The following is a 17,048-nucleotide window of genomic DNA, read 5'->3' on the forward strand; positions in this document are numbered from 1 at the left end:
CTGAATACTTCCAAACATATCCACCTCTCTGAGCAACCTGTTTTACTGTCTCACAGTCCCATCATAAAAACAGTTTTTACATCCAATCTAAATATACCCTCTTTGAGTTAAAAACTGTTGCCCTTTATCCTGTTACTACAGGCTGTGGTGAAATGTCTCTTTCCATCTTTCTCATAAGCACCCTTTAGGTTCTGAAAGGCCACCTTTCACCTACGGTCTCCCTAGAGCCTTTTCCTCTCCAGTCTGAACAACCCCAACTCCCTCAGCTTGTCCTCTCAGGAGAGGTGCTTCATCCCTTGCTCCAACAGGTCCCCATCTTTCTTACAGAGGACTCCAGAGCTAGATGCAGTACTCCACACAGGGTCTCATGAGAGAAGCAAGGAAAATAACCTCCCTCAATATGCTTTTGATGCAGCCCAGGGTGCAGTTAGACTTCTGAGCTGTGAGTGCACATTGCCGACCCACATTCAATTTTTCATCCACTAGCACTCCCACCTCCATCTCCACAAGGCTGACCTCAATCACCTTTGCCTCAACTCAAATGCAGCACCTTCCACTTGGCCTTGTTGAACTTGGGCCTCACTTTTTGAGCCTGTCAGGGTCCCTCTGGATGGCATTCCTTCCCTCTGGTAACCAATTGCACCGCTCAGCTTGATGTTTTTGCTTTCCACATGCTCAATCCCACTATTTAATTGATGAAAATACTACACAGTACTGGTCCCAGACCTCTGAGGGACACCACCTGTTCCTGGTTTCCACTTGGACACTGAGTTGTTGACTGTAACTCTTTGGATGCAGCTATCCTTACCTAGTGTTCTCATCTAGTCTTGCATACAAAGAATTTGTAACAGAAATGTATGACAGGAACCAGTACCTGTGGGCCTGCTCTCTGCTCTGTCACACTCTCCTGTGACACTAAGTACCCAGTATATACACCAAAAGAAATTAACCTAACAATGACCATTATATTTCACTACCAAATGCAAAGGATTGAAAACAGACACCCAGAAAAAACTTTCTCTTAGACCACCCAGATATGAATTTCCTGGCTCTGATCCATTTCACCAAAAGTGCCTAACTAAGAAAGACAAAAATGGAAACCATTCTTAAGAAGGCCAGATATATGATTTGGCTTAGTGGAAGGTAATGAAAGGTATGTTCAAGCTCTGGCTCCTGCAATCCAAGTCCTTAAAAAACCACCAGGAAATACAGAAAATTGGTTAAGCTATTTTCCCCAGTATCTGAAAATCACTTCTACTGGTTTTGCTAGGAAGAATACATTCAAATCTAAAGGCCTTCACAGGAGGAGACTGGGTGTCTAATGGAAAAAGCCTAGGAAGCTAAAATGATTATGTACCTGCTTTCTTCTCTTTTCCTTTGGATTTTTTTTTTTTTTTTTTTTTTTTTTACACATTACTATGAGAATCCTTACCGTTCATGTTTCTGATCTTTTCCTTGCATTCTGATCCACTTCTGCCTCAGCAATCCCTGCTGTTCAGGGACTTAGAACCTGAAGTTCTGAGTAGCACAGTATTTTCTAAAAAGTGTACTTCTAAAAGTGTTGTTTACAAGGTATCATCACCAACCTGTTCCATGAATGGCAAAAGCAATTGTGAGACATAATGGCTAGAAGTAAATAAAATCCCCCCTGATTTCCACACATCTTGGAGAAGCATATGTTTCATTTGTTTTATTTACTAGACAAGAAGCAGCAGGTTATTTTATTAAAATAAAACTGTATTAAAAAAATTGAAATGCATACATTCAAACCACTCAAGCACATTCATCACTTAATACAGGAACTAAAATTGGAGCTGTTCAATGAAGCAGAGAAAGGCCAGCAGAGTGTTTGGGACACTGGCAGGAAAGCACCTTTTCTTGACAGTTCTGTAAGTCACGTAAGTACATCTTCAGGCACAAATTTGGTTTAGGCATTACCTCAGTCTAACACTAACTCATTACACAACTGCTGCTGTGACAGAACCACTACAATTATTAAACCATGTCTTCTAGCACACAAACAAATACACTGCTTTAAAAAAAGTCACTGGAATAAAAAATATGGATAATGTATAAAAATAGTATAATTTTAATTTCAAATTGTTTGTTCAGTTTTTCTGTTATGTTTCTGAAGTGAATTGTAACCATGTGTCCTGTTGAAGGAAAAGATGGGAGGTAGAAACAGCAACACAAATAGCCTGTGAATCTGCTTTCTTAGATCTTATTTTATATAACTCCAACAACAATATTACTTAAGACTTTCCTTTCTACCATCAATTAAAAGGTACCACTGAATAGAGTACTGACATTTTTTCTCTGACCACTGTCAGATACAGTTTGTCAGTAGAGCTACTCATAGTTGAAAACATACTCAAAATCTAATTTTAACCATCTTATATATGATCAAACCGACAAAAATTATAACAGCAGCCTTACACATGATCACTGGTCAATGTTTAGTCCATTCTTTTAAGCTTGTAACAATTTTTGAAGATATTATAACCTCTGAAAGTTCGAAAGTGATCCACTCTTCCTTGTAAGCACTCGAACTTCAAGGTCCAACCAGGTTGTTACTGCTTTGGCAGGATGACCGAACACTGCACTGTTGTCTGAAATACAAAGTCACAGTAGGTAAATGCTTCTTCTGCTAATGCAGAGAGAACTACTTTTCATTGTAAAAGTAGACTATGTAGCTTCCATTTGGGTTATAAACAGGTGTAACTCCTTTCACATGCATAGTAACTCCAACTTCTTCTAACACCACAAAAGTCAGTATCATTACAAGGAGGGCATATACACACAGGGAGTTTTCATTACAGCTTTTGAAAAGCTAGGTGATAGGCTTACTGGCATCGAGAAAAATAACCATATTGCAGAAACAGTAAATTATGGACTTTGGGCTCACAGGCTACAAACGAAAAATTGTGCAGCTTGCTTTTTATGACTTCTACATGACTTTCTCTCAGTTCTGAAATACAGCTATCAGGAACAGAAACCAGTCAGATGGCACTGACTAGGAGCGAACCAAATACTCAAATTATGTACGGACAGGCAACTTTGATGCTAGCCACATTAAAGGGCAGGGTCTGAGAAACATTTCAATCTCAGCTTTTGTGAGAAGTCCTTGGCCTGCAAGTACCCCTGCATGTAGTTGCACCAGTGCAACTACAGCTGAAGTGAAGCCTTGATGAATTTTCCTCCTCCACCTTATTCACCTGAGCCAATATACTCTGGTCACATATGTATGTTCACTGATTTCACTGACATATCTTTTGAGGAAGAAAATTACTCAAAAATATTTACAAAGTTAGAGTTCTACATACAGAACTTAGGAATGTCAGTTTCAGTTTGTGATAAACAGACTAGAAAAAGTGACTGAACTTTATGCCCTTCAACTTGTTACCTATCAAACACATAAATGCCCAAGTGACTCACTGATGAAGTGTATTGAAACACATCTACAGATACCCAATCTAAACTATCCTACAGTATTTATTCACTTACCACAACTCTCAAAATACAGCATTATTCCTTGTATCAGAGATCTGACAAATACCATTTCTCACAGGCTAATACAGACGTTCAATAAAAAGGCAGGTAGCACCAGCACGTTTCCTCACAGAGCCAAAAAATTTACCTGAGGAGCACTCACAAAAGCTCTGACACCTTACCACAAGCTGACCTTCTTACAGCCACACTGTAAAAAAAAATCAGTTCTAACAGGACATTCCTTTTACCATTATAGTACAGATTCTCTCATGGGATGAGATACATGATAGTCATGGGGTTGCACCTTATTGTAATAAAGGTATAGAGCTCGATTTCCAGTTCTGATGAGCTAAAATTCTTCTCAACAGGATAGTTTTTTCCTAACTAATACTTTTCCTAGCAAGGATAAAAAATGTCTGCTTTATCAGTTTCCATATGAAATTGTCTGCTCTCACCAATTCATTCACTTAATAGGCAATGAGCCCATGTTTTACATGGTAAGTTTTTGTTATAAATGCATTGGCTGCAGTTCTTGTTGCGTTTGACATCTCTACCAATTGTCAGCTACAGACAAGCTCCCATAGTCCTGAAAGCATCCCTAACATACCTGCACTTCCTTCTGGGTTCTCTCCTTGTAGCTTGTTCCTGCTTCCAACCCTTGAATGCTGCATTTTTGTACTAGAGCTCTGTTTCCTGATCAGTCAAAGTCTTTCTGTGGATCAGTACTTTGCTTGGAGAATGCTGCCCTTAAAGACCTGCCAACTTGCAGGAGCTTCTTGACTCTCCAGAGCTGTCTCCTTTGAGATGATACCTACTAGTTCATTAATTAAAACTAAGTATGCTCACCTGAACTCCAGCAACCATACTCTTAATTGCCTTACTTGCTCCTCACAGGATGTTGAATGCCACAACTTCATGAGGATTATAGCAACAACTGCCACTAATTATCACCTCACTGAACAACTCTTCTCAGTTAACAGCACATCCTGCTGTATATCACCCATGACTGACCCAGCCTATGCAGAAATTTCCTTGACAACAACCAGAAATCACTTGGATCACTGTGATCAACAGCATGATCTGTGTTTCCTGACATGTGGCATAAATACCCTGTTCTGTAAGAGTGAGGGCTTTAACCTGACACTGGAAAATGATCTCTTTACAGCAAGAAAGCCACAAAATTCTGGCCTAAAGACACCTTACACAGTTAAAAACCAGTAACTTCCACAGTACACTTAAACTCACTGGCATATCACAGATTAAATGATACATGAAAGAGAAGGAATGGCAAGCAGCCTATCCTTTATCAAAAAACAGCCCTTGGACATTTTGTTTCAACACTGCAGTCTTTCCTAAAGACTACTGTGAGATTCAGAGGTGACACCACTGGTATGTGTGTTGATCTGGGATGAATACCTCCATGGAAGGAGACAGAGCAATACAGGTGGGCAGAGACTGACAGCACATTTTCTCCTGCCTGGTGAAGTTCCTCCCATCACAGCAGTCAGATTACAGATCTTGGAAAAGAAAAGCTGTGTCTATGTAGAGCTTTACTGTTTCACATGCTTTCCCAGCACTAGAACAGACATTTGCAAATGCCCATTTGAGATGTTCAGCTGCGGCTTGGATATATGCTGTCACTGATAGTAGTGTACCAGCTGCAGTCTTACTCAGCTTGCTCCTTGTCTGTGTTCCTTAACACGTTTCCACGTGGCATGCAAGAGGTGCTGCCTTCAAGCCCTAGGAAAAGGTGCCTCCGAAACAGATCAGTACAAAACCTCCATGATCCGGCCTTCAAAACTCCCACTATAAAATATACTGAAGTACACTACAAGAGAATAGTTTTTAAAAACTCTTTATGGTTCAATTACACACTTGTACAGAGGCACATACATATACTTTTCTCTTTGCTTCTCTGCAGAATTGCCTCTCTCATTCGTTAACACGGAAGTATAGGACCAATCCCTCATCTGCTTTATCATCATTTAATTGCCTAAACAGGAACATTTTTAGCCTTTCCTGATGTTCCTATGTAAAATTAAAGGAAACTTCCAAAGCCTTTGGAGCTTCAGAATTTCTCACTATTCCAGAGTCCTCATTGTGTTAAGTCATTAACACTTGTGGCTCCTACTTTCTTGATATAAAATTTCAATCACCACTTCCTGTTTCCAGCTCTTCCAGTGCCTTCAGATCAACTACCTTTCTCAGTACATTGTCACTCAACCCAACCCACTATCTGCAAAGAACATAAACACCTAAGAATTGCAAGTGAAACTATCTTAATATTCATCATTGATGAATATTATGGGCAGTAGATATTTAAGAAAATAAGTGGTTTTTTTAAGAAGTGTTTATTTAAGAAAAGAAGCAATATTAGGACAGAGTGACTTTTCCTCTGGTACATCGTATTTTCTTCTTTCAGCAAACAGTACTTAGGGGACTGAGCTGGAAGAAGCACTTGACAATGAACTGAAAGAATAGCTGGTGTTTATTAAAGGAGAACATTGCAAACATAGTGCCAGCTCTCTTTCACTCCCAATGAAGATTCAAGACAATCACGCAAAGGAACACAAGAGGACACTACTCACTGAAGTATGCCTGCCAGAAACAAAGGCAGATCCCTCAGTATTTAAGCAGCATAATACACTTGGGAACCATTTCCTTTCATGCCAGTATGAAAAAAAGTGCCTGAGGAATATCTAGCACATTTTACATTATTTGTTCAAACGCTGAGTTTGCTGTACAGCTGCGCATCTGTATTAAAAAGTGCAGTCCCATGCTCTGAAAATGTTTTCTGTGGATTAGAGGGAAGAAACAATACCTATTGTGTTGCCTTCCCTATCCACCCATGATACAACTTCCTAAAGAATGCAAAGGGGAAAGGAAAAAGTCAGTTACCTCTCTCATATGTATAGAGGGAACATTAAAATAACTGTTTCCAATAACCAGGAAGATTCAAAAAGATAATTCAGGCACTCCTAATGAAAAGTGAGTTTTCCAAAGAATAATTGGCAAAAGACTAATCTCAAGAATTCGGGTTGGAATTCTACAAACCTGACCTGGGCATTTATGCTTAAAAACTGTCTGAGGTGAATTTTAAACTAAATACGTCCTTCCTTCAGGCCATTGACTAAACTAGAGATGAGAATCACTGACAACATGTATTGGGTTTGCATGGCCTGGTTTTGGTAGTAGGGGGGCTACAGAGGTGGCTTCTATGAGAAGCTGCTGGAAGCTTCTTCCATGTCTGGCAGAGACAATCCCTGGAGGCTCCAAGGATGGACGTGCTGCTGGCCAAGGCTGGGCCAATTAGAAATTATGGTAATGCCTCTCTGATAACAGATTTAAGAAGAATTCGAAACTAAAAGGGGTTGTAGAGTTGTAATTGTGACTAGAGAAGAGTGGAGTGAGAACATGTGAGGAGAAAACTCTGCAGACACCAAGGTCAGTGGAGAAGAAGATGTAGGAGGTGCTTTGGGCACTGGAGCTGAGATTCTTCTGCAGGCTGTGGTGCAGACCATGCTGAGGCAGCTGTGGCCCTGCAGCCCATGGGGATCCATGGGGATGCAGAGATCCACTTGCAGCCAGTGGGGGAGGTGCTCACACCAGAGCAGGTGGATGCCTGCAGGATGCTGTGACCCCGTGGGAGATCTGTGGAGAGACAGGCCCTGCTCCCAGGCTGGAGCAGCCTGTCCTTGACAGACTGCACCCCCTGGAAGAGTGACCCATGCTGCAGCAGTTTGAGGGGGACTGGTGCCCATGGGATGGACTCACATTTCAGCAGGTCGCAGGGAACTGTTGCTCTTGAGATGGAGCCACGGTGGAAAAGTTCATGGAGAACTGTCTCCTGTGGGAGGAGAGTCTCCAGCGTGCAGCAGAAGAACGACTCCTCTCCCTAAGGAGTGGGGTGAACTGACCGTAACCCCAATTCCCTGTCTCCTTGCGCTGCTGGGGTAGGAGGTAGAGGTGCAAAGAGGGAGGTGTGGGGGGAGGGTGTTTTTAGGGTTTATTTTATTCCTCATTATCCTGCTCTGATTTTGTTAGCAATAAATTCAATTAATATCTCTAAACTGAGCCTGTTTTGCTTGTGACAGTATTTGATGAATGATCTTTCCTGGTCCTTATCTCAACCCAGTCAAAAAAAGCTTATTGATAAGTGGGTTAGACATCCCAACTGTTTTAACATTGTTTTTCCCCTCTTTGTTATAGCCACAAATGAATCTCAAGTATGCCTGTGAAATACAGGTGATAAAAAACATAAGTAAACCTTGTCTAAGGAAAATTCTGCCTAAGAATTCCCTTGTCAATATATTTGAAATGTTTTTCTTTTCCGTATTTTTTCATGCACTTTGGACTTCAAACCTATGGGAGAACACAAATCTAACAATTTCAAACTGGTTAATACCCATACCTTCTAACAGACTTTTCCTCTTCTACATACTGAAGTGAGCATAATGTTTTTGGTTTGTTTCAGTCTCTTCCACTTGACTCTCCATTGTGCTAAGATCCTAGGTCAGGGTTTCATTTGGATACTCACATATATTTGTATCTTACTTCGTATCTTATTTATTTGTGTGTTACGAAGGATAACACTTCATCAACCATATATAGCTATCCATTTTTTTAACCTTTTCCAAAATTTATTGTAAAACTGAAGCTAGATCTTGGCAATAAAACTTGCGAGAATCGTGTAGAATTTCTCTGCCCTTCTTGAATGGATTTGGTTTCTTGAAGCATTTACTCTGAAATATTTTGATTTAAGTAGAAGCATCCTGTAACACACATCTGTGTTATGTGTGCATAGACATACACTGTCCCCGGTACTCATCAGCCTCACTTGCATACTTACTTTCAGAGCGTGCAGGGTGTTGGTCCATTCCATGGAGCCTATCTGAGGTATAGCAGTAAGGAGTATGCTTGTAGCCTTATTTGCATTCCCTTTCAGCGTCTTTAAAACTTTATCCACTGAAACCTAGAAATACAATACAGCTGAGTGGTGTCTGTCAATTTTGATGGCATGCATTGCAAACAAATAAATTTAACTCAGAAGTGTAAAAGTGAAGTCTTCGAATAACACAGACTTTTTAGATAGTACATGTCTTTCCTCTGTGTGTGTATGGTTTATACTTGTGTATTGGAAACAAACAGGAGAACTAAAGCATATACATTGCTTTGCACAGAGCTGCAAAAGAAAAAATACCAGACCAATCACAAGAAGACAAGTCATACACAGAATTCACGAGCTTCATACTCACAGACCCCCAGATTCAGACAACAGGAAATGAAAGGTTTGCTAGTAGTGAGGCAGGTTTATGAAAATGAATGAGATAGCAACAATTGACTCTATTCTTACTTTCACAATCATTCATCAAGAATAACTCAGGGATACTAACGTAAGTAAGAACAGATTCAGTACAATATGTCATCTCTTATTAAAACCTACACGTTCTCATCCAAATCCCTCAGGACACACCAGAGGAAAAAAGTTTCACTCACTGCTTCTTCATGCTCCTTCCAGCAGTCATAATCTGTTGCCATGGCAATACTAGCATAACTCATTCCAGCTTCCTTCGCAAGAATCACTTCAGGCACTGTAGTCATGTTGATAACATCAGCTCCCCAGCTGCGAAACATACAGCTTTCTGCTCGAGAGCTGAAACGTGGGCCTTCAATTGTGATCATTGTCCCCTTGGAATGACACTGGAGCCCCAGCTTCTTGGCAGTCTCAATAAGAACCTGCAAAACATGCCAGTGTCAGGGAAAGGAAATAATTCCTCTCATGCACTGCTTTTGCATCCCATCAAAAACCTGCATACAGAAGAAGTTAGCTTTATACAAAGTAGTCATACTTCAAATGGCTACAGCTGTCCAACACCAAAGATCAGTTTTGTTTTCTTCACCCAACAGGAAAAACTAATAGTCCTATCAACAGGGATGAACTTGAACTCATCTGGTTTTGTTAGTAGCAGTTGGATTACTGCTTTCAATGCAGACCAAGAAGACTGGGAAACAGAATTTTTTTGCACATTTAGACTGTGCCTAGACTGCAAGCAGAACGGTAGAAGCATTCCACTAAGCACTACATTATCACATGGTGGAGCTGAGCTAGTGAGAACAATAGTAAGAAATTTACATTTTGAAAGTTAAACTCTACAAGCACATACTTCAAAGAGTACCCTGGGTATCTGTGTAGGAATTATTACCACATTTTCCCATGCCAGTGGCTGAGCTGTACATATGTACATTGACATATAGCACGTACTTCACATTCGTCTTTATAATTCCAACTAGGACCTCATATATGGCAGAATAATCCTGACTTTCGCTCTTAGTAATTGGCCTGGATAATGCCAGCTGATACAGCTGGAATAAGAGGGTACTGGCCTACGTAAATGGGACTCGGATACCCATCACTGTTCTGAGTAGGAAAGAGAAAGGAACTATGATGACATTTATTTAAAATGGCCATCAACAACAAAGAAAAGCTAGGAAAGAAAATGAAAGCAGCATCAAAAATTGTGGTAGGCCAGGAGGGGTCTTCATAACACAGCAGCAGTGAAAAACCTAGTCTGACACCATGAGAAGCAACTTCTGAGCATCATGATTTATGCCATGTGGAGCAGCTTCCCTGCAAAACACCGTGAGAAACCTACACTCAACATAAATGGATGCAACAAGCAGCAACAGCTCAAGTGCTTTACATGACCTTGTGGGGTGCCTGGCATGTGGATCAGTGGATTGTGTGGAGCAGTGGATTTTGTGGAGCAGCACAACATAAAGCTGGAGTATCCACATCTGCCACTGCAGATGCATGTGAACAGGTAAGTCTCCAGTCCCAGAAGAGGGTGGGTGTGTACATAACTCACATGTGCTCAGGAAGGATACTTTGTGCATGAGACTGCATGAATGTTTGTAGGAGTAAAGCAGAGCTTCTAGGGATTAGCCACAGAAAGATATATAGAAATTTGTAGCTTTTGTTAATTTGATTTTGTGACACTGTCCTTGTCTCCAAATCAGAGAGACATGGATTTGATAGATGCAGCACTTGGTGGATAAGAACTGGCTGGATGGCTGCAGGCAAAGAGTTGCGGTCAACAGCTCCTTGTCTGTGTGGAGACCAGTGACCAGTGGTGTCCCTCAAGGGTCAGTACTGGTGCTGATACTGTTCAGCATCTTTGACATGGACAGGACATCCTCAGAAAGTTTGCTACTGACACCAAGCTGTTCAGGACGGTCAACATGCTGCAGGGAAGGGATGGGGCATCCATAGGGACCTGGACACGCTGGAGACGTAGATCTGTGCAAACCCCATGAAGTTCAACAAGGCCAAATGCAAGGTCCTGTACCTAGGTTGTGGCAACACCTGACACACTTACAGGTTGGAAGGAGAAGTGATTGAGAGCAGCCCTGCTGAGAAGGACTTGGCAGGGGTTGATGGTTGATAAAAAACTCAATATGACCCAGCCATATGCACTCACAGCCCAGAAAGGCAATGGGATCCTGGGCTGCATCCAAAGCAGCGTGGGCAGCAGGGTGAGGGAGGGGATTCTGCCCCTCTGCTCCATTCTGGTGAGACCCCACCTGGAACACTGCATCCAGATCTGGGGTCCTTACTGTAAGACAGAGATGGAACTGCTGGAACAAGTCCAGAGGAGGACCATGAAATTGATAAGAGGACTGGAGCACCTCTCCTATGAAGACAGTCTGAGGAAGTTGGGGCTGTTCAGCCTGAAGAGAAGGCTGTGTGGAAAACTCACAGCAACCTGGCTGGGAAGGGTTCTACAGGGAAGGTGGAGAGGGACTCTGTCAGGAACTGTAGTGATAGGACAAGGAGTAACAAGCACAAATTGAAAGAGGGGAAACGTAGGTTAGATATTCGGAACAAATTTTTTAACATGAAGGTGGTGAGACACTGGGACAGGCTGCCCAGGGGGGTTGTGGATGCCACAACACTGGGACTGTTCAAGGCCAGGTTGGATAAGGCCATGAGCAACTTGTTCTAGTGGAAGGTACCCCTGCATGTGGCAGTGGCAGTTGGGACTAGATAATCTTTAAGGTCCTTTACAACCCCTTAATAGTCTGTGCTCTAAGCTGATCTAATATTTTGGTTTATTGAGGCTATTAATTCTGAATATATGTTTAGCTGAATGCCAGTTAATTACATTGTTAATAAATCAATAGATGAATTGACATGACTTAAACCACAGGTGAGCAGTGCCTTTCTGAAATTCTTCACTAAGTTCCAACTTTACTGCTATAAGACATAGTGCTGAGCCTCACTTTCTAAAAGCAGCAATACCCAAAATACCCTATGTTATTTGAAACTTCACAGAGAAAAAGATAAACTCCATTTAGATTCTCATTTAATTTACAGTGCATAATCCAACTAAACCAGAGTATTTTAATGTATTTGCATAAATGCAATATAATATGAAGTTTTCAGATGTTTTGATGCGAAATTCCTTAAACATGTTACATACACAATCTTGGCTTTATTATTATTGCATTTATCTATGAAATTCCTCTGAATTGGGATAAACTGGGCTGAAATTATCGCAACAATTTTCAGAGATAGTTTTAGGAAAAAATTTAAGTCACTTTTATCTGGTATTTTCAAATGAAGTGAAAACATTCCTTCTCAGCCTCACAAAGAGCCCACATGTTCTTTAAAACATCTGTTAGGCTGATTAGAATGCACAGGCTAATGAGATAATGATCACATGTGAGACTGGGAAGTACCTAAATGTTTTTTTCTCTGTTTGAAAAGGCACATTTCTCTGCTGGTTTTTCAAAAAATGTAAAACCCAAATAACGTTATCTCTTCAGTTAACTACTGAAAGAAAACTAGTCTTGGCATACGTTTCCTGCAGTCTCAGGAAACGCCTAATGTATGAGTAGTTACTTTTTTTAAAAAATGACAGTGTGAAGTACCGCCGATCACCAAAGTAATAAAACTTCTTAATCCATTTCTTAATAAACTCCTTGCACATGCTTTGACATGACATCATGGCCACAGTTAGAAAGCAGCTAAATGCCAACTAATCTTTGGTAAGAGCATGTGGCTAGGCTCTTTTTGCAAGAAAAGTGCAAAGTATTTTGCATAATTTGCTGCTCAGTGTAAGAAGGGCAAAAGCCTGCACTTGTGTAATATGCAGTGGTTTGTTTCTTAATGAGACTTTAGTTCACCGTAAAACACCTTGGTTCCCACTGTGGACATCTCTAAACCAAAGTGTGGCCAATTAACAAAAATAGCCCATAATGACACTGAAGCAAATTGGTGACAAAAGCAGAACAGCTCAGTAGTCCAAATGTTTGTACATGTTCAGGGTATAGATTGTGCCACCTGCTTCACAATTCAGCTTTCTCTTGAATGCAGAGAGCAGGACTCTTAGATGAATATGACTGATTCTGTAAGTACTCCTGTTCCTCTGAAGAATGTACCTCCTTGAAGCTTCTGATCAGAAGCATTCCACAACATCACAAAACAGGCAGTTCATTCTTCACCTTCCTTTTTCCTCAACTCTAGGAATACACTAAGGTGACATATTCAATCAGATACACTCCTCCCAGAAGCTTATAAAGGCACTGAAAAATAGAGAAGTGCTTCACACTCTCTAGTCTGAGAAGCCTGAAAATCATGAAGTGACACAACTGAGAACAATAACTAAGAATAAAAAGCTAATTTAATTTGGCTTGTTTAACATCCTAAGCCTTGACTCTCCACCACCTCCCTCCTCTACAATGCACAAAAGCACAAATGCAATATTACAATTTCTGTGAACGTTAAACTACTGCTTATTTAAATATTTAAGTATGTAGAGTGCCTCTACCATAGGTGTAGCTTTATTCAGAAAAAAATGGAACTAATTTCTAATCCTAACTGCTTTGTTCAGTTTGTTGCTTTCTTGGCTGGTTACTTGATAAATAAAGATCTTTTGTCCTGTTATTAACACTCTGGGAAAATCTATGTTGCCAACTGACTTCTTCTGCATACCTCCCTTAGGAAGACAGATGCAAGATCTTTTACTTCCCATGCCTTCCAGATGTTACATTTGTCCTTAATACCATGATGTATATGAGAAACAGGATAAAGAGGTGCATACTGCCTCTGTATTCTAAGAATACACAATTAGACTAATATATCACAAATAAGTACCATAAAAACAACATTTCTTAATACTATTACAGAATTCACTAACCTCTCTGGTTTTGGTGCAGAATGGCTCAGCCATTGGAATATGACATACTCCTGAGAGACTGGAATGCTGTCCATCATATAAAGTACAATGTCTTTTAGTTGTCCTAGAAAAGCAGAAAACTTGCTTAGAGAGAACAGCAGAAAAAGAAAGCAACAAAGTGATACAAATCAAAAAACACAGCATCCCTGGGAGTGGAAGAAAAAAACAGTATGATATTAATGATCACCTGTAATCCTGTTCTGCACTCCACTAGTGCATCGTCAATTCATTATCAAAATCTTTTGTTAAACCAAGACACTGAAATACTGATTTGTTCCTAAATGACACAAACAGCCACATTGTGCTGTGATTCTACTGCAAAACAATCAACTAATTTAATACTCAGGCATGTAACCGCTGGAAAAAAGTGTAAGTATGCTTTAAGAAGGGAAGGAATAAAATCTCAGATACCACAAGGCTAGTCAAAATAGAACTTGTTGATATCACTGCATTCCTACATTGAAAGGATGGGAATTTGCAGGAACAACTTCCAGCATGAAGGAAGTGTGAATTCAATCAGAAAAACCTTGGAACAAGATGTCTTCATGTTCTCAGAAAGATCACACACATGCACTGCCAGCTTCCAAGTAGAAGAATCCTTTTTCTCTTTTCTTTCAATGGATGGAAATGGTCAAACATGTTGAAATTACCATCCAGCATGCCATTTTGGAACACATGGAACTGCTACCCACTACCACTTTACCCTCAAATGCACTGCCTCAAGCTAACCAACCAACTAATTGGATGGTGCAAACCATCTGGAAAAATGTTCTCAGACACTCCCTTCTTCCCTGCAGTGTGTCACATATTGTGCTTTACAGGAGAAAATAAAGACAATAGCCAAATTCAATCCACAGTTGAAATACAAAGTATCTGCTGATAATGCTTTTTATAACAGCTCTCCAATAAAATCACTAGAAAATATTTAAAAGAAGGTTTTAAATACAAGTTACATGTTAGAGTAGGTTTGGACAAAAAAAAAGCATCAATAGGATAGCCTTAAGAATGAGATTATAAAATAGGGAAGAGATGGATGAATTAAAAACATCTGGAAAATGGGATACAGCTGTTAAAATCAGATGAAACACTAATATTAATTTTGCCTTTATGGGATACTGAAAAGCTGCAAAGAGAATGTATGAGATTCTTCACACTTTTCCATTTTGTCTGCTAATGAATTATTTAGAGCTGGAGGAAATGGTAAAAGCCATAATACATTTCCTGCACTATAGTATTTCCGATGTTACTAGTCAGACACCTTCAATCAGAAAAGTCTGAGAAAAGATCTCATATCAATAAATATTAGCATCTGACTTTCAGATGCCCTGTGTTCTTTGAAGAGAATGGTCACATCACTACATGCCATCATAAAGAAATCCCACTTGGTCTGAAAGACAGGTGTCTGCTAAGGAAGGCAGGAGCCTCCCTTGGAATGGAAAATGTAACCGCCCCTTCCCTCTGAATTATTCTAATTTTGAAATTAAGGGGCTTTCAGGCAAAGATATGAGAAATAAGAATAACAGGTCTTTACTAGCATAGATAACAAGGCAATGATACAGAAACACTGGCTTAAACTGACAGAGTCAGGATACAACCTGACACCCTGTCGGTCAGGGTGGTGGTAGCAGTCCAATTAAGTGGTGGCTGCAGTCCTCTTGAGGTGACAGATATGGTTCTGTTGAAGGGGTGATCCTGTAGAAGGGTCTGGTCTTCCTCAGAAGGTCCAGTGGTGGTTATGTAGCTCTTGTCCTCTGGGAACCCTGGAGGTAAGGGTTGAGTGTGGTGTTCCAAACCTCAGATCATATCCAGGTAGCAATGCTTGGTTCCTCCCCCTGGGCGGAGCATCTCACAATGGGATGATGTAATTCTATGAGTCATGCAGTGAGGTTAGACAGCCCATAAACAGAAGATATGCCTCGGAGGGAGTTATCAGGGATGTGTCATGGACGAGACAAAGAACACTGCCCCACCTGGTTTTAACAGATGGTGATAGAATACACCAGTAGATACATAGATACATACTTTTGGTTACATTTTACATTGTAACTGAAGACACCACTACATTTTGCACCATTCACACAAACTGCACGGGAGTAAGTAAAACCAGTAAGACCTATAATTGCTTTGAGCAGTGGACCACACGTGTTCACAGTTAGACAATTTCTCTTCCGCATCTGCTGCAGTTTAAAACCCACCTGGAAATTAAACCCCTCTAAGCCCCTGTACCTGCAGCAACAGTCATACTTTTAATCAGACAATAAGGTGACTTTTGCTCCTTCGTTTTGGTTTTTATCACAGTAACACAGGGTTTTCTGGCAATTCTGACTATGACTGATTCTAGGAAGCAAAATCCAACTCAAATAAATGAACACACCAGTCATTTCCATCTGTGACAAACAGCCCTCTACCACTTTTATCATCACCTTCCTCCTTCTTCCAGTAGTGTTGAATTACCAAACTATTGGTAATAAAAGAATAAAATGTAAATTCACACTGGCATCAGCTGTATAAAAAGCAGTTTCAGTATGGTCTGCATCTTCAGGGACACTAGAAGAAAATTCTACAAAAAAATTTACAGACTGTAACAATACTGCAGTAATTGTAGTAGTGTTTGTGACACAGAGAACAGAAACAATAAAACTGGCAGCTATTACAGGAAGCTATTTTCTACATCTCCTCAACTGAGCTCAGTCATTCAAGTAAGTAGTTACTGTCTTGCTCTTCTCTTCCTAGCAAATATCAACAGCAAACCAGAGAGTATTCAAAAGCCCCCAATTAGTCTGAGGTAGTCAACTGACTAACAGTGCGGCAATAAACTAACAGGAGTCAAAGGCAGAAAAAAAATTATCCCAGATTTTTAAAGTACTTTTTTAAAGAAGAGAGCTGTTGCAGACTATAATAACAAGTGGTTATTTCTGGATTTGGAAGCAAGGAGAACACAACATATGTATTTTTGGATTTATTTAATTGTGGTTAAGTACACAAAATAACAAGCATAAAGAAAGCAGAGACTACATACAGAATCAAACACTAGGTGTGGTAATGAGCCGGAGAATTAAGCTCTCCCAAGTTAGGAAATCTTATATAGTTCTAATTACACCTATTCAGTGTTTCACACTGTAAGTCAAACCCATGCTAGGCTGAAGTCCTACACAACTCCTGATATTGCAATCCTGTCACTCATTTCACAGTGTGCATGCCTAAGGAGAACACATTACAATAGCTGCGTACAGTTTTCTGCTCAGTTCTAGCTCTTTTCCCATTCCTATTCACTATCCCTTCATTTTGCTTCACCTGTAAGGAGAATTGAGAACAGGAATG

At 40.3% G+C, this 17,048-nt stretch overlaps 1 protein-coding gene across 1 annotated transcript in view; it reads right to left on the reverse strand.

The window, feature by feature from the left end:
• Positions 1-1,716: 1,716 nt before the first annotated feature.
• Positions 1,717-17,048, reverse strand: part of MTAP (methylthioadenosine phosphorylase) — a 30,674-nt gene continuing 15,342 nt past the window's right edge. Inside the window, exons 4-7 of the mRNA XM_008634533.2 lie at positions 13,689-13,791; positions 8,986-9,225; positions 8,339-8,461; positions 1,717-2,609 (exon numbers count right to left, since the gene is read on the reverse strand). Coding sequence (XP_008632755.2) covers positions 2,571-2,609; positions 8,339-8,461; positions 8,986-9,225; positions 13,689-13,791 — 505 coding nt within the window. The 3' untranslated portion in view covers positions 1,717-2,570. The remainder of the gene's footprint in view (positions 2,610-8,338; positions 8,462-8,985; positions 9,226-13,688; positions 13,792-17,048) is intronic.

Source organism: Corvus brachyrhynchos, unplaced genomic scaffold (genome assembly GCF_000691975.1).
Source record: "Corvus brachyrhynchos isolate BGI_N302 unplaced genomic scaffold, ASM69197v1 scaffold22, whole genome shotgun sequence".
Classification (NCBI taxonomy): domain Eukaryota; kingdom Metazoa; phylum Chordata; class Aves; order Passeriformes; family Corvidae; genus Corvus; species Corvus brachyrhynchos.